Source organism: Oncorhynchus keta, chromosome 10, assembly GCF_023373465.1.
Source record: "Oncorhynchus keta strain PuntledgeMale-10-30-2019 chromosome 10, Oket_V2, whole genome shotgun sequence".
Lineage (NCBI taxonomy): Eukaryota > Metazoa > Chordata > Actinopteri > Salmoniformes > Salmonidae > Oncorhynchus > Oncorhynchus keta.
Window position 1 is genome coordinate 28634237 of NC_068430.1, and position 22114 is coordinate 28656350.

General features: G+C 43.5%; 1 protein-coding gene and 1 long non-coding RNA gene across 3 annotated transcripts in view; one reads left to right on the forward strand and one right to left on the reverse strand.

Annotated features, from left to right (window-relative positions):
- The window catches only part of LOC118388477 (ephrin type-B receptor 2-like), a 150531-nt gene extending 132179 nt beyond the window's left edge, over positions 1 to 18352 (forward strand). Inside the window, exons 6-16 of one of the 2 annotated variants that reach the window (XM_035777598.2) lie at positions 3132 to 3256; positions 4267 to 4429; positions 5437 to 5545; positions 5825 to 5889; positions 7597 to 7719; positions 7878 to 8125; positions 10593 to 10808; positions 11106 to 11255; positions 13894 to 14087; positions 14966 to 15121; positions 15881 to 18352. In XM_035777598.2, the coding sequence (XP_035633491.1) occupies positions 3132 to 3256; positions 4267 to 4429; positions 5437 to 5545; positions 5825 to 5889; positions 7597 to 7719; positions 7878 to 8125; positions 10593 to 10808; positions 11106 to 11255; positions 13894 to 14087; positions 14966 to 15121; positions 15881 to 15989 (1658 nt within the window). In that variant the 3' untranslated portion in view covers positions 15990 to 18352. The remainder of the gene's footprint in view (positions 1 to 3131; positions 3257 to 4266; positions 4430 to 5436; positions 5546 to 5824; positions 5890 to 7596; positions 7720 to 7877; positions 8126 to 10592; positions 10809 to 11105; positions 11256 to 13893; positions 14088 to 14965; positions 15122 to 15880) is intronic. The other variant, XM_035777599.2, reaches the window with a different exon arrangement.
- Positions 8058 to 22114, reverse strand: part of LOC127932182 (uncharacterized) — a 58192-nt gene continuing 44135 nt past the window's right edge. Inside the window, exon 3 of the long non-coding RNA XR_008144463.1 lies at positions 8058 to 9730. This is a non-coding gene — a long non-coding RNA (uncharacterized LOC127932182). The remainder of the gene's footprint in view (positions 9731 to 22114) is intronic.

Below are 22114 nucleotides of genomic sequence, written 5' to 3' on the forward strand. Positions count from 1 at the left end.
TTGCGCAGCTATTTTCAGGTTTCTCCAGAGATGTTGTATCGGGTTCAAGTCCGAGTTCCGGCAGGGCCACTCAAGGACATTCAGGAACTTGTCCCGAAGCCACTCCTGTGTTGTCTTGGCTGTGTGCTTAGGGTCGTTGTCCTGTTGGAAGGTGAACCTTTGCACCAATCTGAGGTTCTGAGCACTCTGGAGCATGTTTTCATCAAGGATCTCTCTGTACTTTGCTCCGTTCATCTTTCCTTCGATCCTGACTAGTCTCCCAGTCCCTTCTGCTGAGGAGTGGCTTCCATCTGGCCGCTCTACCATAAAGGCCTATTGGTGGCATGCTGCAAAGATGGATCTCCTTCTGGAATGTTCTCCCATCTCCACAGAGGAACTCTGTTGCTCTGTCAGAGTGAACATCAGGTTTTTGGTCACCTCCCTGACCAAGGACCTTTTCCCTGCGATTGCTCAGATTGGCCGGGCAGACAGCTCTAGGAAGAGTCTTGGTGGTTCCAAAATTCTTCCATTTAAGATTGATGAAGGGCACTGTGTTCTTGGGGACTTTCAAGGCTGCAGAAATTTTTTGGAACCCTTCCCCAGATCTGTGCCTTGACACAATCCTGTTTCGGAGCTCTATGGACAATTCCTTCGACCTTATGTTTTGGTTTTTGTTCTGACACACACTGTGGGACCTTATATAGACATGGGTGTGCCTTTCCAAATCATGTCCAATCAATTGAATTTACAGCAGGTGGAGTCTAATCAAGTTGTAGAAACATCTCAAGTATGCTCAATGGAAACAGATGCACCTGAACTCAATTTCGAGTTTCATAGCAAAGGGTCTGAATACTTATGTAAATGTGATATTTTTGTTCTTTATTTTTAATAAATGTGCTTTTGTGTTTTTGCTTTGTCATTATGGGGTATTTTGTGTAGATTGATGAGGAAAAACATTTCATTTAATCAATGTTAGAATAAGGCTGTAACGTAGCAAAATGTGGAATACTTTCCAAATGCACTTTATGTTCATGGCAGAATCACAGGCCATCTTAGTGCAAATGCTGCAGGAGATGAAACTACAGGCTGCCTATTCATTATCTGTAGACACATTTATTTTAAGGCCAACGGCATATGGGGACATAGGCTCCGGGACCTCCCTGTTTAGACAGTATCTCATGATTAGTGTCCTCGGATGGAGGCTTCTGTTGGGATCAGAGGGCATGTGAGGCAAGGCTGACTCACTGTTGAGAATGAATACGCCATAAAACCGCCTCTCCGTCATCATGTCTTAGAGCACACTGGTTTCTGGGAGCTGCTTCGGGCTTTACTCTACAGTACTGAACATGTGTATTTTAATCCAAACCCCATCTGAAAGGCTCCTTTGTGGTTTGGTAGATAGCATCAGATATTACCAGAATGTTGTTACATGAACTACATCAAATGAACACTTAGATTTATATATGAGATATTAACCACACACACTCCCCCAGATTCCTTGATAATGGTGGGAGGGGCCGAGGGAGGGCGGGTGGGAGGGGTTTCCAGTCAGTGGATTTTCCAAGGAGAGCGCGTGCCGGTGGAGCGCTTTATGGCTGGAACTCTGGGGAGCCACTGTGCTGCTGGCTGGGGGCTGTGTGTATGAAGCATGGGACCATGGGCCGAGGCTGGGGCCCGGGGGCCCATAAATCCTGCCCTCCAAGCCCCAGACAGCGCTTTTATCTCCTGCATTAGCTTCGCTGTGACCCACGGCACCATGCACTAATGTTAATGGATGTATGAGGGCGCGTGGATAGCATGCCCCTCCCTGACCCTTTAGCCTTACTAAAAAGAAAGTTGCAAGTCTGGGCCTTTGGTTTTGTTAGACTAAAGGCAGCTTACAACCCTACCCACTCATCACTCATTTCTGGCTCAATTACTTCTGAAAGGATCTGGCTTATTGCTACACTGTGATTACCACATGTAAATGCTATAATTCTCTATATCTGTCCACCATGACCATGACTCTTGTCCTTGCACTTTCAAACAATTTACTGATGTGTCTGAAGTTGTCATCCACCAAAAAATATCTGTAAACATAGACCTCAATTACAAAAATAGAAGGCTGGAAAAACTAAATGGCGATTGTGTATGGCATACTTGTGGTTCTGATGATTTTCTCTGGTTTTATGAGCCATACAAAATGGGCTTGCTCCACAATTTGTCCGGAGGAGGAGGATGCGGCCAGGGGAATGATTGCTAGTCAGACACAGACAGATAGGGTCCTCACACCCTGACAATGTGGGAAGCACAGATGAGTCATGGAAATAATACAAAGTCAGTGCTGGAAAGTCCCTTCAAATGATGTATGTGGTTTAGTCAGAGGTGTGCCTTTTCTACATGCAGCTCAGGATGATAGAAACAGATATATCACTATCACTGTTACATAGCTCAGTGAAGTAGGCATCTGTTTGATATCTGTTTGATGAGATGTTATGATTCGGATGTATGATTGGGAACTAATCACAGTGACTGAATGTTGTGATTCTGAATTTGTATGTGTTATGCATTTTCCTTCTTTCTCTCTGTCTGTATATCTCTGTCTCTCTATCGATCTATCTATCTCTCTGTCTATCGATCTCTCTATCTATCTATCTCTCTGTCTATCGATCTCTCTGTCTGTATATCTCTGTCTCTCTATCGATCTATCTATCTCTCTATCTATCTATCTCTCTATCTATCTATCTATCTCTCTATCTATCTATCTCTCTGTCTGTATATCTCTGTCAATCTCTATCTATCTATCTATCTATCTCTCTATCTATCTATCTCTCTATCTCTCTGTCTGTATATCTCTGTCTCTCTCTATCTATCTATCTCTCTATCTATCTCTCTATCGATCTATCTCTCTGTCTGTATATCTCTGTCTCTCTCTATCGATCTATCGATCTATCGATCTCTCTATCTATCTATCTATCTATCTCTCTCTCTCTATCTATCTATCTCTCTATCGATCTTTCTCTCTGTCTGTATATCTCTGTATCTCTCTATCGATCTATCTCTCTGTCTGTATATCTCTGTCTCTCTCTATCTATCTCTCTATCGATCTCTCTATCTATCTCTCTATCTATCTATCTCTCTATCTATCTCTCTATCGATCTATCTCTCTGCAGCTCCGTCGACAGTGTCCATCATGCACCAGGTCAGTCGTACCGTGGACAGCATCACTCTGTCCTGGTCTCAACCAGACCAGCCCAATGGAGTCATTCTGGACTATGAACTGCAGTACTACGAGAAGGTAGGTACCCACTGCACACTACCCATTAACAAACAGTCTGCTCTGTCTCACCTCCATACAAACAGACACACACGTAAAGACACCATTGAGTGTGTCAGGCTTTCTTTCATCTCAGCAGGGCTAAATAAGGTATGCTATGACTGTAAAATATATCTCAAATTTTCTAGCACATTGAAATGAAGAATGTTGGAGTCCAGAACCGCATGATCACGGTGGGAGTCAGGCATACTGTAGCTTCTGAATCGAACATACAACTTCTGCTCGATCACTTTCAATTCTAATCACGGTCGGTCACTGGGAAAGGAAACTGCTCTCAGCCCTCCAGTCAGACCATTAGGGATTGATGGAAAGATATTTGCGGTTGAAACAATGCTGTGTTGACTGCCATAAAAACAGTATTCAACAGACAGACTCCTCAGAATCAGCTACTTTCTCAGAAGAAACACTCCCACACACAGATACGGGCAGAGAAGAGCACACACACACACAAGCTCACACAAAGTTCATTTAGCAGTTCTCTGTGACTGCGCGCCACTCTGCTCCACTTTTTAGTTTAATTCTATTCTCAGATGCTGCTGAGGAGAGCTGTCAAAACAATTGTCTCGGCCCCTGCCGCGGCTCAGATCTCGCAACTGTGCTCACGCTGCTGACTGATTGGTTGAAGGCTGCAGCCGGCACAGTTTTAGTCTCCTCTTCCAGACAGACCTGTCAGCTTTGTGGAGAGAGAGAAGCGGTGTGGCAATGAAAAGTTACACTAATCGTCCGAAATCACAACCCAAACAAACTAGCAGACCTGAAACTGCCATCCCTTCTGCCTATGGCTGTTGCATTTCATTCTCTCTTCATTCTGCTTGGTTAAATAGATACATTAAATAGAAACATTTGAGTCTGTATCCTACTTTGCACATCAGCCTATTTTTATAAGGCACTAAGTTAATACATGTGTATGGTAATTGTTCTGTAGATGGCACTGATTTGTATTTCTCCCTCTTTCCTTAATACTCTCTCAGGACCAGACCGAGTACAACTCAACCATCATAAAGAGCCAGACCAACACAGTGGTCATCCGCGGTCTCAAATCAGGGGCAATCTATGTGTTCCTGGTTCGCGCCCGAACCGTGGCCGGATTTGGACGCTACAGTGGCAAGCTCTACTTCCAAACCATGACTGAAGGTGAGGGTACAGACAACATTCCCTCAGCTCAAATAGAGCATAGAGAGATGCAGAGTTATCACATCCCATGCATGGCCCGTCAACCTAACATGGACCATTACAACATGGACACAATGGCCCTACAGACACAAGGATGTGGATGGGGAAATGGTCTGAGATGCAAGACAAGACAAGACAACTTTCTAACAATGTGTACACCCATTGTTCTATTTATGTGGATTTCATTCATTATCTTCTCAGCAGAGCTCATGAGTCATGTGAAACATATTTTTTTACCAATGAATAAGATTATTCATGTTATGTATGAATGCAGATATTTTCTGTAGTATACTGTACTTTATTAGCGGTAGACTATCGTCAGTCACAGATCAGGTTAAAGTGTATTAATCTGTATAGAAGGACACTGCTGGGCAGACTAACTTCTACCCTGGCTCCGCTAATGCTGGCTCCTGGCTCCCATGGCCTGGATAATGTCAGCGACCTGGGTGTTCTCTAAACATCTTATTACCTGCAGTGCCGATGGCCATCATTAGCCTGATCTCTGCTCTCCTCCACTGCAAGCAGCCAGCACACTGCCAAACAAAGGAGAACCCAGTATCGCAGTAGGCTGCATACAGTACAGTACCACCACCATGGGACACAACCCTCCCTATCCTCAGACCTCGGAAAGAGCAGTCAGGACCTGAGATGGTGTAGTGAGATTGTGTGCCTACTGCCATGCTGGATTCCCTGTGTTTGGCAGCACTCTTGAGGGAAGGGAGCTGGGTCTCTCCCAAAAATGATCTCTCAGTTCCAGATGAGCGGGCGACCATATTGCGGGTATCTGAATGTGCTCAGTGGGCTTTGGAGAGAGGTCTTGTGCTGCCAGCCAAGATGCCCATTGGTCTCCCCAACCGTCTGTCTGTCTGTCTGTCACCCACTGCTCTCTCCATATGCATTAGCTCAGATGCCTGGCCCATATGTTTCAGTGTGTGATGGTGTATTTGTGTGTGTTTGTCTAATCACAGAGGAGTACAACACCAGCATTCAGGAGAAGCTGCCTCTCATCATCGGCTCTGCAGCTGCAGGTCTGGTCTTCCTCATCGCAGTGGTTGTTATCGTCATCGTCTGCAACCGGTGAGTTATTCCTGCTCCAGTCCAGCCAACCAATGCTGCCTGCGACCCAACGCAAAAACAGTCAAACAAGCCAGCCAGATTAGACACATTCGCTTTAGTGGTTGTTTTCCACCCTACTTCGTTACTGTACTTTAATGGGTCCTGTGGCTTGTTAAGGTGGGGTTTATAGTTTATAGGCTGGTTGTGTTTAGTGGTCAGCTGTGGGGTGGGTAGGCCTGGTACATAGACCACACCCCCTCTCTGGGCCAGCGCTATAGCTCTTTGTCTTTCTCCCAGGAGGCGTGGCTTTGAGAGGGCAGACTCAGAATACACAGACAAGCTGCAGCACTACACCAGCGGCCACAGTGAGTAACCCAGCCCTCACTCAAGAGTGTCTGTTTGCACCTCCCCCACCATACACACACTCTCACTCACGCTCACACACCCAAACGCACACACACCTGTCTCCATGGCTACCTGCTCACGCAGCAGCCTCCATGCCTAACGTTCAACCCTTTGCTGCCTCACACACCTGTCTCCATGACTACCGGCTCATGCAGAAGCCTCCATGCCTAACATTCAACCCTCTGCTGCCTCACATACCTGTCTCCGTGGCTACCACCTGACACGCTAGTGTCCTTGGCTACCTCCCAACCTTGTGCTTCTTCTCACCTCTCCATTGGTAATCTTCTCTCTTGTTTTCCTCAACCGTTTTAATGCTAGGATTTACTCACAACATAACCTGTGTACAAGTGTGTGTTCGCTGTAGGGTCTCATTTCATAGTCAACTGATTCCATTGTTGTGGAAATAGCATTTAACCTTCTTTTAGCTTGTTAAGTTCATTAACACGCAAATACCACACACACCATTTGCCATTGTTGAAAAATTCAAAGGAGATTGTGAAGGAATGGCCTTTATTAATCATTTTGTTTTCCATGTAAAGCACGTTGGCCCAGAGTTCCATGATATAGAACTAAATCTTCAAGATGTAGCCAGGCGCGGTGATTTAAACTAGTTTGGCTCTCCCTGGGAGCTTATGGCTTATCGTTTTCTCCTCCTTCACTCAGCTAAACAGAAATGCTCGGATATATTTCCTCTCTGAGCTTATTTCAGTTGTATTTATTTATATATTTTTCTATTTAGCTCTTCCGCTAGTCAGGCTTATCAATGGAGACAGCTTTCCCATGTGTAATCAATAGTATCAGGTTGCAGTAAATGCTGTATTTACAGAACTCATTTTTGCCTGGGTGTAATTCAGTGAGGAGTATTGCCAGAGAGGCTGAGGGCATTTCACAGTTATTAATATCATTCCACTCCCCTGTGTGTGTTTTCATCCCCACACTGATGGTCACAGTTATACTGGCTGCCCTCCCCTATATCAGGTGGTCTCTGCCATGTTCTGGTGGGTGGTCTTTGGATTGCTCCATAGTTTGGGAAGAGATAGGAGGTTCTGACTGGGGATTCTTTTTTTTGCCTTAAAGGAGAATCTCCATCTGTTCCTTAACACTTTTTCAGTTCAGTCTGCTATGCAGGTTTCATGACTCTTCTATAAGCAGTTATCTCAGCTTCACTGACTGCCTGTGCATGAACACAATAACCATTAAAGAAGCCTCAGGCCAGATGTGGAAGTGAGAGTCAGCGTACTCCGATTTAAAACCTGGGACAGTTAAGTCCCAAAACACTTAAAGGCCACCTTAAGCCAATTTACCTGGCGTCAGAGCTTAAGAGAGACAATTTATTTCCTGGAGCAGAGGGTGATACTGATATAGTGTCTGGCTGTCTCTCCTGGGTGTTAATGGTCTGCTTTGACTCTGGAGCTGATACATACATTAACCTGCCTTATCACTGCTAAAGACTACCTAGAAATGCCATGTCATTGCGCATTGATTATTACAGTCCTGAGGCCCCAAGCCAAACCTACCATTCCTCTCTACCTTGTACTAACACTAACCTTTCTGACTCATAGTAATACACTGCATTGTCTACTCAAACTCTGAATGTTAAAGGCAGACAGAGTTTGTTTGTGTGTGTGTCAGAACAAAAAATTACATCGGCCTCTTCTTTTTCCAAGTGACTCCAGGAATGAAGATATATATTGATCCGTTTACATATGAGGACCCCAACGAGGCGGTGAGGGAGTTTGCTAAGGAGATTGACACTTCCTGTGTGAAGATTGAGCAAGTCATTGGTGCAGGTAAAGAGAAAGGCCAGTCATTTTTTACAAAATAATGATTTTGAATGCTGTCTGTATTCCAATTAATCATATTTTGCCTCGTCATTTTAATGTTTGTAACCTCTGTCAGACATCTCCTCTCATTAACTGTCTCTCTGCCTCTATGTTGTGTCTTGTAGGAGAGTTCGGGGAGGTATGCAGTGGGAACCTGAGGCTCCCAGGCAAGAGGGAGATGTTTGTGGCCATCAAGACGCTGAAGTCGGGCTACACAGAGAAGCAGAGGCGGGACTTCCTGTCTGAGGCGTCCATCATGGGTCAGTTTGACCACCCCAACGTGATCCACCTGGAGGGTGTGGTCACCAAGAGCGCCCCTGTCATGATCATCACTGAGTTCATGGAGAACGGATCCCTGGACTCTTTCCTCAGAGTGAGTTACGCTGTGTTTGTATCTGAGTCAAATATTAACACTAATGGCTGTGCAGATAAACAGGTAGACACACAGGCACACACAACCACACAGGCACATACGCACACACACTCTGGGAAATGAGTGCTAAATACACACACTAATGCCAACCCATCCAGGTTAAAGTGAATAACATGCAGAACATTAATCATATGAGTCTCCTCTTTACTTAGCATAGTGTCCACCACAAGTCCTTAGAGAGATCATTCTCTACCCAATCAGGCTGCGGTCTTAATGCTCCCTGAGGGTCTGTCTAGTCCAATTATTGATTTATACTCTGCTGCAACTTGTGCTGGCTGTTATTCAGCATTTCCCCTTGATCTCCATGTTTGACTACAGTAAAAAGTACAGTACTGTAGCTCACTATAGGCACTAGTGAGGAAGAGAGTCCAGCAGTTCAGTTCAGTTAGTTATGCTCTCATTCTGTATTTATCATACTAACCCACATTCACTCCTTCTGTTTGAGTCACAGAGAAGGACAAGGACCTATGAACTTATAGTACCGTCTACATACATTCCAGATATCTAACCTCACCTCATCCTTTGGGAGGGTTTCGAATGATTAGCGCTGTAAGAAGAAAACATGCCAGCTTTCAGAGAATGAAGTTGGCTTGTAGGCGAAAGGCTGCTGTCTGTTGTCAGCCAGTCCTGTGCCGTCTGTCTGTAGCATTTCAGCTGAACGGGAGCATGTGACTGTGTGTCCACAAGCTTTCATATCCTCTAATTGGACTCATTGTCAGTTTGAAGTGAGTGAGAAAAAACTGAGTAGGAAAGAGCTAGGGATTAATGGAAATTGGACATGTCTGATCTTCACCAAAATAAAGGATTACCATTTTTCTTATTAGAGTTACTTCACTGTAAATCTATTGTGAGTGAATGATTAAATATGGAAAACAAATCAATTCAATAAGGGCCAAGGGTTTCATGTTTGATATGAATCACTATGTTTATGTTTGTAAATGTCTGATGTTTCTACTGTGTCTATATGGATAACACCTCCCTCCACCACCTCTGTCCTAGCCTAGTTGTCACTCCTCATCACATTGGGATTGTCTACCTCTACATAGATCATACTGAGTAAGGCTTTCACGACTCAGGGCAGAAAGCACACTGACAAGTGTCAGCTCTGAGCTATGGGAGGATATTATAAACCTGAGACGTAAACTCTTCTTTCAAAATCCTGCCTTTAAAAAGGGATCCAGCCAGCCGCCTGTCAGCAGACTGCTGCTCTGTCTACTGCTAGAGAAGCAAAACGTGAACTTTATTAGCATTCTGCTTCAAACCTCTGACACACTGTGTGCCAACTCACTCTTGAATTTGATGGGTTGTGTGTGTATGTGTCTGTGTGTTTCTGTGGGTTAAGCATATTTGACAGCACATTGTATTCCAAGCAACAGTGTCACTGTGGCACCTCACTGTGACAGCTTTTGACAACATTGTCTGAACACGTCAGCGCTTTAGAACATGGCGCTCTGTGAAAGAGGATGGAGCAGCAGGGGAGACCACCTTAGATGGGAGCTGCCAGCTGAAGGATCACCTGGTGCAGCCCCCTCTTCTATGAAGCATCTGCAAGGGAGAGAGGACTAGATCAATCACAGCTAATAGATGGATGGAGACAACAACAGGCAGAGGAAGTATCAAATGCTGGGTGGCCATATAACGATCAAAAAGAAAGCTTTCTTCAGAAACATTATCTCCACCATTATGACTAGAATTGGGATTGAGTCATAAATTCCATAGAGCATGTATTAGCCATAGATCTATATGATATAAATGATGCCTCTCTCTGTCTGCTAACCCGATCCAAATTACTTTGGTGGAAGAATCTTCCCAATTAAAGTATATGCAAACACAGTGCAGGGATGCAGGGATTACGAGGAGCTGTGTATTTATTAGGGAATTCAGCCTCATGAATAATGCATAAGACTTAATTGCTGTGGTGCATGAGGTGCATGAGGAGCTGATGGACGTGAGGAGAACTCCTTGCTCTGCTAATGAGCAGCGAAGAGTTCAGAGGAGACTCAGAGACACAGGCATAGAGGATCTGGCTAACCATAAACTGGGAAGATCCCTAGAGGAATACACAGCTGGGCCTAGTCCGTCTGTGGTCCATCTGTGTCCCCACCCCATCCCTGTCAGTCCACGCTCATACTCTCTCATCTCTCGTCATGATCCTCCCGGATATTCCCTAGTTGATCTCTGGTCCTCGTGGTGGGTGGTGAGGGTGCAGGTGGAGGCACAGCTGCAGCCCAGATCCAGACACTCCACATGTATGGGGTAAAGCCTTGGCCAATCCAGGGAAAACAGCTGCAGCCTGCCAGACCGAGCCCAGCCCTGCCTAGTCTATGCCATATCTATTCAATCATATCCCACAGAGGGACGTCTCAGACCTGGGGATGTATCATATTGTGATCCTTTTGTTTTGCAGCAAAACGACGGTCAGTTCACAGTGATCCAGTTGGTGGGCATGCTGCGTGGCATCGCCTCTGGCATGAAGTACCTGGCCGACATGAACTACGTCCACCGCGACCTGGCCGCACGCAACATCCTGGTCAACAGCAACCTGGTCTGCAAGGTGTCCGACTTCGGCCTGTCCCGATTCCTGGAGGACGACACGTCAGATCCCACCTACACCAGCGCCCTGGTGAGTACCATGACGTCACCGCACACACTCACACATATACATACACACACACACCCCACACACCACATTACCCATCATAACAAAGGCCCCTCACCTGTCCCTCTCCTCCATTTTTACGGTATTCCATGTCACACACATCCACTCCCAGCAGTTTAGTTATATCCATCTCCCAGTTTGGATTACAGAGTATTGTTGCTGTGAATAATATCTCTCTGCAGAGCCAGGACACTGTGACGATCAGGTTTCCGTCTCACTTCCATCTATAAGGTCATTCCCTCATTGTGTTGTGTTTCTCAGGGAGGGAAGATCCCTATCCGATGGACAGCCCCTGAAGCCATCCAGTACAGGAAGTTCACGTCCGCCAGTGATGTCTGGAGCTACGGCATCGTCATGTGGGAAGTCATGTCCTATGGAGAGAGACCTTACTGGGACATGACCAATCAAGACGTATGTATTTATAGACCTTTATATATCTGTATATCATTTGTCAAACAGAACCACTTTAAGCATGGCATCAAATGCTTAAAAATCATTTCGAACAACGTCTGATTATTCCTGAATGTTATTCCTGAATCCATTTTGTCATGGTGGTTCTCTTCCCATGGCTAAACAGCAGCTTTCGAACCCGGGTTTTATATGAAAGCCCCCCAGTTACCACAGAGCGATAATAAAATGATTTGGAATGCTAGGCAACGCTCCGCAGACTATTCCTGCTCTTGACTTGACTGGAGCCTCTGTTTCCAGGCTCCCTCTGGGTGGTGGAGAAGAGAGCAAATTATGGGGAGAGAGATAATGAAAATAGTTTCAAATTGAAAGTGTGAACACTAATGCGCTAAGAGGGACTGAGGAGCTCGACGGTTATCTTATTATGGGCTCTAGATAGTGTTTCTACTCCATCTGGGTCTTGGTTGGGAGGGAGGCCTCTGAATGAGATTAATCTGGGTCTGAATGGAGCTACATAATGGTGTTGATAATGAGCAGGGGATCGTGGGTCCTTGTCAGAACCCTCCTCTGGGCCAGTTGTTCCCCACTCCTCCCTGAGCCCTCCCCCATTTTTTGACATTTACATTTGAGTCATTTAGCAGACATTCTTATCCAGAGCTACTTACACTCCCCCCACACCCTCTCCCACCACCAACAACACCACTGGCAACTCTGTCAGACTAGACCTTTTTGGTATAACAATGACCATAGAGTTGGAAAAACGTAGATATTTGTATAGCAGGAACATTACTGTACACAGTTTCTAAAGGCCAGACTGACTAAGATTAAATCACTGCTGGCACAGTCTGCATGGATGTGGAGAGCCATTACTATTAGCCTGATACTTTACTGTGATGCTTAACTGGTACAGTAAGTATGCAGCCAAGCCAAAACCTTTAAAAAAAATATTGTTTTTGTTAACTTCTTTGGGACTGGGGGGCAGTATTGAGTAGCTTGGATGAATAAGGTGCCCATATGCATATAGAATATGCATATCATTAGTAGATTTGGATAGAAAACCCTCTGACGTTTCTAAAACTGTTTGAATGATGTCTGTGAGTATAACAGAACTCATATGGCAGGCAAAAACCTAAGAAAAAATCCAACCAGGAAGTGGGAAATCTGAGGTGTGTAGTTTTTCAAGTCGTGTCTATGGCGTCATATTGCACTTCCTAAGGCTTCCACTGGATGTCAACAGTCTTTAGAACCTGTTTCAGGCTTCTACTGTGAAGGGGGAGAGAATAAGAGCTGTTTGAGTGAGGTGTCTGGCAGAATGCCATTAGCTCAGTCATGCATGTGCCCGTGAGAGTAAGCTGCGTTCCTTTTCCTTTCTAAAGGAATTGTTCGGTTGGAACATTATTGAAAATTGATGATAAAAACATCCTAAAGATTGATTCTATACATTGTTTGACATGTTTCTACAAACTGTAATGGAACTGTTGTCTGAACTAAGTGCCTGCGCCGTGTGAATTTGGATTTGTGAACTAAACACGCAAACAGAGGTATTTGGACATAAATTATGGACTTTATCGAACAAAACAAACATTGCGTGCATTGCGTGCATTCCGATGAAGATCATTAAAGGTAAGTGAATATTTCTAACACTATTTCTGAGTTTTGTGACACCTCTCCTTCTTTGGAAAACGGCTGTATGTTTTTCTGTGACTTGGCGCTGACCAAACATAATCACAAGGTGTGCTTTCGCCGTAAAGTCTTTTTGAAATCTGACACAGCTGTTGCATTAAGGAGAAGTTTATCTATAATTCCATGCATAACACTTGTATCTTTTAGCAATGTTTATAATGAGTATTTCTATAATTTGATGTGGCTCTCTGCACTTTCACCGGATGTTTGTTTGAGACAATGCATTTCTGAACATAACACACCAATTTCAAATGAGGTTTTTGGACATAAAGATTAACTTTATCGAACAAAACAGATATTTATTGTCTAACATGGAGTCCTGGGAGTGCCATCCGGTGAAGATCATCAAAGGTTAGTGATTCATTTTAACGCTATTTCTGAGTTTTGTGACACCTCTCCTTCTTTGGAAAATGGCTGTATGTTTTTCTGTGACTTGGCGCTGACCAAACATAATCTCAAGGTGCGCTTTCGCCGTAAAGCCTTTTTGAAATCAGACACTGTGGCTGGATTAACGAGAAGTTTATCTTTACAATGGTGTATAATACTTGTATGTTTGAGGAATTTTAATTATGAGATTTCTGTTGTTTTGAATTTGGTGCCCTGCAATTTCCCTGGCTGTTGTGGAGGTGGGATAGTGTCCCACATATCCCAGAGAAGTATAATAATAATAATAATGCTTGCAGGATTATGTTTTGTGTGTGGGCATGTGTTTTTACTTGTGTAACGCTACTATGGTTTTATCTTTCAGTGCATACTGTTTTTCAAGAACATAGTTCTCATTTGAAATCACTGAAATATTAATCAACATGTTAGCCAAATAGCACTCTGGTCATAGAAGAAGTAGTTTGTGAGAATTGTGAGAGGATGCTCTCCAATAGGATTTCTGTCTCTCTCCTCTCCCTTCTCCTCCTTTTAGAGCCTCATAGCAACCCTTAGAGATCTGTGTCTCCCCCTGCAGGTGATCAATGCCATAGAGCAGGACTACCGGCTGCCCCCCCCCATGGACTGCCCCTCGGCCCTGCACCAGCTCATGCTTGACTGCTGGCAGAAGGACCGTAACAACCGGCCCAAGTTCAGCCAAATTGTCAACAACCTGGACAAGATGATCCGCAACCCCAACAGTCTGAAGGCCATGACCCCGCTGTCTTCAGGGTGAGTGGAACACTTAGCACGCTCTCCTTAGATATCTGTCAGTTTATCTTTCTATTAGTCTGTCACTACGTCTGTCTGTCTGTCTGTCTGTCTGTCTGTCTGTCTGTCTGTCTGTCTGTCTGTCTGTCTGTCTGTCTGTGTGTATTAGTGTGTTTGAGACGAGTGTCCCTCTGTCTCTCCTTGCCAGTCATCTCAATATTCAGGACTGTGTTCCAGTATTACTTTCCTATTTCCATAGATACTATAAAATCCAAAATAATTTAATGCATCTGACCTCAAAGATGGGAAAACACTTTGACATTTCAAAGGACATGATTCCTTCAATGTTTTCAATTTTGGGTTACAGTTTTGATATTCATGGTAGAATTTATTTCTACCGAACATTGTGTCTCCTGTTTCTTTTGGCGCCAAGTGGTTATGTACATAAATCCCCTTTGGTTTGATAGATCAAGTAATTTCCATGAATGCTTTAAGCAAATCATGATTTGACACAGTTACACAATTTCAAAATAAAACATTTCCAATCACATTTTCTCTGGGTGTCAGTTTCCTATGAATGTTAAAATATACTGAATTCCGTATATCATACTCTATATTTACATTGTTGGTGGTGTGTGGAATAGAAACACTGTGTGGACACTGGCACTAATCCTGCCAGTATCCATCTGTTGTCCTCAATTAGAAATAGAATTTTCTTCAAAATCGATGAGGAAAATGTCCACTGTTACTTTCTTTTGTCCTGAAGGCTAGGTTATTGACTAGTCTATTGTAGGCCCTCCACTATTGTGTACTGTACTGATTGCCATCATAGAGGTGACAGAGTACTGACACTGTCTCTAAAGCTGTGTTTGACTCTTTGTGTCTGTGTCCCCCTCCAGTGTCCATCTTCCTCTCCTGGACCGCAGTGTTCCAGACTTCTCCAGCTTCAGTACTGTGGACGAGTGGCTAGATGCCATCAAGATGGGCCAGTACAAAGACAACTTTGCCAATGCTGACTTCGCCAGCTTTGATGTGGTTTCCCAGATGACCATGGAGTAAGTGCTGACCCCAGACCTGTGTTTCTGATAAGGATGATAAGGATGAGGAGGTGGTGGGCTATTCCTTGACAGTATCATACCTTAAAGCCTGGATGACGGCCAGGCTCAGCCCCTGGCTCATCATAAATATGCCTCTCACTGTATGTCATTAGGAGATAATAACTGTGCAGCACAACTGCTCTGAGCTAGAACAGAGCGTAGAGACTCTGGCCATGTGGCTGCCAGGTTTCTTATACAACAGTTTAAAGAAAGAAAAGATATAGGAGAATTAACAGACATTGTGATGTTTAGGAATACATTCCTGCCTCAGTAGACTTAATAAAGACATCTATTAGCAGATAGACTCATTCAGATGTCTGTTTAGTAAGACACACATTACTCTGCTTATTGTCTCTTGTCTCTATATCTCTTAATATCCTCCCAAGGTCACGTCGGATATCAGCACAATTCTGTTTGAAATTCTTTTCCAGCCACAACACTGGTTACAATACTTTCAAAAATAAGCCTCATCAGTCCATGGAGTTAGGAAGCAAAAAAAGACCATTATCTCCTGAATGGAAGAAGTTGTTCAACAAACAGAGTAATTACTGTAAACAGTCATGCCTTGGACTGAATTAGGAATTTGGCAGACTGGGGCCCAGTATTTAGCCTTGATCTAACTTGTTGATTTTACATTGGCTTATGCCATGTGACTTGTGCAATAAAACCTGTTGTGTCGCTTCCTCCTGACTCCTGTGGTTGTGTCTCCTGCCACAGTGACATCCTGAGCGTGGGCGTGACGTTAGCAGGCCACCAGAAGAAGATCCTGAACAGTGTGCAGATGATGCGTGCCTCCATTAACCAGATCCAGTCTGTGGAAGTTTGACCATCCAGAATGGAGCAGAGGAGAGCAGATGAGAGGAGAGCAGATGAGAGGAGAGCAGAGGAGAGGAGAGCAGAGGAGAGGAGAGCAGAGGAGAGGAGAGCAGAGGAGAGGAGAGCAGAGGAGAGGAGAGCAGAGGAGAGGAGCAGAGAAGAGGGGATTGGGATGCAGGGCTCTTGGTTCACGGATGGAGTGGAGGTGTTTTTGCTTGACTGTGAAACATGTCTTCCTACAAACTACCGTCCTTCCACGGTCCCCTTTCTCAATCCCTCTCCTGTCCTCCTCTATCCCCTCATCCAAAGTCCCCATAACCTTTCAGGATCAGCTCTGAAGGTTTGTGGCCAGCAGGTCTACATGACCAGACATCAATCAATGTGGCCAACAAGGTTCCTTCTTGGAACCAGGATCATGAGAGGTTACTGACCAGCGACACATTTCTACTTCCATCTTCCACCTTGTTTTTTTTTTACGGTGAACTTTTTTCTTACATTTTTTGGTTTGTTTGATTTAAGAATTTTGTAAATAATTTTGTAAAGAAAAAAAAGTTGAGAAAACTCAAGGAGTCTATAAGTATAGATGTAAACTAGGTGAACTGACTAGAAGGACTACCCTTTAAAAGGGCAACAGAGAAGAAGACAATGAAAAATGGGAGATTTCAAGACCATCACTTTCAAAAAGAAAATCAAATATTATGTTTTTTTTTTAACTTCAGAAACAGGAAACAAACATAAATCTTTGCTGCCTTCCCAAAAGCAAACAGCAGAATAGACTGAGGAACTTTATCTACACTCCATGGTTGACTTGGACATCTTTTTGCAGAAACTACTACCATGAATCGCTCTGGATAAGAGCGTCTGCTAAATGACTTAAATGTAAATGTAATGAACAACCAACTTATAGCAACACTTAAAAAATTAAAACAAAATACCTTTTCTCATAACAAGTCATTTCATTTTTCTGTGTGAAAATGTTGAAGATTTTCTTTCACCATGCTTCCTCTCACCGTGGGAAAGTTTATATTTTTTCAATGAAAACATCACAACCTGCCAAGTGGAACATCCTCCCTGTGTACCTCAGATGATGTCATGATCCTGTACATATCAGATGCACTTGACAATGGGACTGTGATGTCATCACTATGAGCCGGACATAGTTACTAAGACCTGGAAGTGATGGATTTAAATTGTTTCTTTGGGTGACTAGAGGGAGGTTTTTCTTTGTTATTATTCATTTCATTTTCATTTTTGCAAAATGTTAGTTGTGGATTTTGAAGAATCAGTGTAATAAACAGCAAACATACAGTACTTCCTCCATGGATGTATGGAAAAAAATGACATATTATGGGTGTTTTCCCTATAATGTTTACATAGGAGGGCACATATGTTTTGGTTGTCACATTATCTGCACTCTTGGAAAAACAGGTACTATCTAGAACTTAAAATGGTTCTTCAGTTGTCCCCATAGGAGAACCCTTTGAAGAACCCTTTTTGGTTCCATGTAAAAACCCTTTCCACAGAGGTTTCTACATGGAACCAAAAGAGTTCCACCTGGAACCAAAAAGGCTTCTCCTATGGGGACAGCCGAAGGACCATTTTGGAACCCTTTTTTTCTAAGAGTGTAGAGTTTACCCCCGTGTTTTAAACTTCACTGTGTGTGTGTGTGTGTGTGCGTGCGTGCGTGCGTGCGTGCGTGCGTGCGTGCGTGGCTAAATGTGCTCTGTGTTACAAAGCAACAGCTCCCAAAGCTGAAGGGCTAGTGTTTGATAGCATGCTGAGTTAATGATTGATTTCACAGAGCTTTGATATGTTACACTTTACAGAACACTGTCCTGTAAGCGCTTGGATTTGATACACTTTACAAAATATAATGTGCTTACATTATATTTAGCTTTTTTTCCAGATTCTTTTTTTATTTAAAGTAACATTATACTGAAGTGTTAGGGTTTTAACACCACATATGGTTATCTCACATTGGTATGGTCACGGACAAATCTTTTCACAACTGGGCAGTAAGTAAAATTAGCATGGGATAGTGGATTATTTTACGCATATTATTATAATTATTGTACATCATGGATGATGGGGAGCACTTGTGACAGCTTTTCCAAGTAGTCTATTGGCAGGGTGTGTGAACACAGATCGTACGATACAATGGGCCTCCATGCCCTTGTGGAATTTTAGGAAATCATTGTTGGTGCACAAACATTTCTGATAAGTGGAGTCCTTGAGACTTCTATTTTCATTTTATACATACATAATGCATTTACTGTATGGCTTATGTGAATAGCTGTCTGATGAACGGAAAGCTATCTATCATTATCAATGTCATTGAGGCCGATGTGTTGTTTGAGGGGTTAGGGAGCCTGGGGGGGGGTCCTGTGTTAGTCAAACCCATGGATTCCCTAGAGATGGTAAATCACACAGTTTACAAACTCAGGGAAATGAGATCAGTACTGCAGAGATGCTAATGGATAGATCCACTGAGACAGGCCCAGTACTCGATATAGACTGAGGAGCCAGACATGGATCTCTATCTGGAGCCCATTGCTCAGACATGTTCATTCCTAGTAGGGGTCCACAGCCTGATCACTGCCCCGCTGACCAGACAGTGATTCTGTCTCTTTCTCCTCAGAGCTAAACACACGCCTCAGATCCCCTGCTCTTCTCCTCCCACTGTCCTCTGTGCTCTGCTTTCTCAGATCCATGACTTTGTGACTCTGCATGTTGTCATGTTGACAGACCAGGTCTGTTTAAAAAACAGACAGAATTTATGTAGGCAACACACAACCTGAGGGCCCCGTGTTGGTCTCACAGCAGGTGGCTATGTAAGCGGAGGTTCTTCCACAAAAGGTTGTCCTTCCTTAAGCATCATCGGGTGTGTGTCCGCTGTCTGTTTTGAGGCACTTTGCTGTCTGAACAGAACAGGAGAGGTGTCCTATATAGGCCTTAGCATTTGATCCCTCAGCACAAAAGGAGTGAAATCCCACCTTAGCTGTCATCTGTCACTTAGTCCCCATCTTATTCCACCCACTAACCCATATGGCCATCCAGAGTCTTTACAAACCTTGGGCAGGAGCATTGGGGTTTTCATCCAGCTTCTGTAACATCATCCTCCCTTTAGTTTTCTGTCAACAGTACTGTGTCACCCTGCATATTCCAGTGCAGACTCAATGACAGATGAAACAGTAGGAAGGGCAATTTCTGTTCAGGAAATCAGGCTCAGCAGTACAGCACTAATATTTGTGCTGAAGATAGACAGACGGAGTCTTGTGTCACTTGCAAATGTCTCCATTCATGCTCTCTGAGCTGTTTGGTGATAGTGTCATATTAAGGTGATTAAGCAGGGGGTGGTTAAACAAACTATGTTTCCCCATGTGACGTTCAATCAAAATAAAGTATGAAGAAATGTTATAATGATTAACTAAAACACACAGTAGTGGTGGACTTGTATTTAGAGTTATAGGAACGTAAATATAGGTATTAAGAAAGTGTTTTTATTTTCTTGAATTATTCTTGGAGGAGTAGGTTTGGTGTGTTACTTTGTTGAGAGAATCTAGATTCATAAGGAGTTGAGTCAACACTTTTATTGGTTGCTCAGTGTGGAGCTATGGAGACTTCTGAAAGCACTGTGTGAAGTATTTATTTCTTCTGTATCTGAACCTAATGGCAGAAAGAAACCTTGTTTATTCACCCATAGTTCATCCAGAGCTATCATTTGCTATTCGCCGGAGAAAAAGCTGTCGTCCCTCTTCCTTTTATTTTTAACACATTGATAGCCTCCAGTAGAGCTCTGTGGTACTGTTTCAAAGCCCGTGCCTTCTGATAAAACCCCTTGGCACAGTGGTCCTTTCTGGGCCCATTGTAATGGACCTGTAGTATGTGATTAATCGATCTGATGGGATTATGATGGGGGGGGGTTCAGAATAGATTCTGCTCACACTGTGAGGATTAGATTTCCCTGTGTGAATCCATGATGGTCATTATGCCACAATATCTCATGTGATGTCTCACTCAATAGCATATGGGTTACTTTATACATAGATGGAATCAAGGATATTTTTACATTGTTGAGATTTTTCCGCTAGTTGAAGACGAGGAGAATCTAAAAAGGTATAAACACACACATATAGCTTTTTGTTGAATGATTGTGTGTTTTTCTTCCCAAGGCCACTTAAATAACAGGCATATTCAAGACAGCAACTTTACACTTTCATGAGTTTCCATTTTTCATGAGTAAGAGCATAAGAGCATGAGTAAGAGCATGTCTCAAATGTCTGCTCCATTTCTGAAGAGAAGAAAATGAAATATATACTGTAGTTATTTTTTTATTTTTGATGGACTATGTGCTTCACAAACATAAAATCTTGGGCTACCATCACTACAATTATTTAACAGTGCGGGGCAATCTCCTTCATACTCTCCGTTTTCAATGTCCAGGCTCATGCGACAGATCAGAAATAAAGGAGCATAGATGCATTATGATTAAACATTGAGAGCAGAATATAACTGTGTTTGTTTTGCAGTAGGGTTCTTTGTTTGGAATAAACAAGATAACTTGCTCCAGTATCACAGAACTCTGTCCTCTGCGGTTTTGTACATCTAAAACGCTTGTCTTTGTTTCAATGGCTTGTATCTGCAGATACTGTTGATGTTTCACTGTCAATGCGCATGTTATTAACTAATGCATAACAATCTTTTATTTATAAATCAAAATCAATGTACGTGAGATGTTGATTCAATGCACTGCCGGCGCAAAGAACATTTCCCCTACTGTGTTCTTATTTTTGTAGGACGGAGGAAAACCATTATGTCTCAATGTTACAATTACATGACAGTGTGCATAAACACAAGCTGTGCCGGCTCGTACTCATTGGTCTGTGTTTGTGGACCATCCAAATATGCCCCGAGCAGCAGTCTGCCTGCCTGCCTGCCTTTGTGGCAGTCAGTTCTGTGTGTATAGAAAATGGCTCCTGTGGATAACTCTCTTACGGAAAGCGTCAGAGCCCCCTCTGCTGACATGGTGGCTAATAGCAGTCTAGTTGTGACAAATTTCGTTGTGTTCCTTACGTTGTCTTATCCCCCCACATCCCCCTTCCTCCCCTATGTTCTCACCTCTCTGGCTGTTGGTGAAGACAGGCTGAAGATGGCCCTGTCTCCCCTGGCCTGTTGTAGCCCTCGTAGAACAGTGCCGGCCCTGACCACTGTGACTGATGTGGGAGGTCCTGTATTTCTGTATAAATGTACATTGACTGTAACCCTGTGAATGATGTAACAATTTCATTATTTGTAATATTGTAATTGGTTTATTTTCTAAAAATGGAAAGCCCAACTTGACTCTCCTCAATAAAAAAACGAGATCTGTTATACCACTGTATTATGGAAATGATTATATTTTCACTGTCGTCCTCTGTATGACCATGTGAAATAATTTCACCTACAGTGGGCATCCCTTCATAGTACTTATGTAATTGTTACGCTGTATGACGAGGGGCTATTTTGAACCACATTGACCTACAATTATGGGAAATGCAGTCGTGAAATGATTCTATTTTAATTTTCAGTTAGAGGGAATCGATTTGTGAAGTAAAATACAGCATATTTTACGTAACTATATATTTTCCATATGAACATGTAAGTGTCTTTTTTAATTGTATTATTTATTTTTTTGTTCCACCGTTTTTGGGCCACCTCACAAATCACATCTCTCACTCACTCGCAGCGCCACACATTTTTTCTGGTTCCATGTCTATATTCATTAGAACTAAGTTCTGTACAGTCCCCCCCACCCCCCCAAGCTGACGTTCCTGAATGGAGGTCAGAATCTCTTCACCTTCCTCTCAGTTTTTGAGGCCTCATTAGCAGTTGATGTGTGAAAGGCTAGAGACCTCGGTGTGAACTCACTGAGACTGGCGTGTGTGCTAAAAGGTTTACCCCGTGAGCAGGAGAGGGGGTTCAGGAGTTCAGTGGCGAGACCCTGCTGGCAGACCAAACCCGTTCTCCTTCTAATCTCGACCACCCGCGAGTCTATCTTTACACGTTGTTAACTGTGATGACTCTGGACCCAGCAGGGCCGACCGTGAGAGCAGGTTGGGAAATGCCTGTCATCTCAGATGTATGGACAGTATGTGT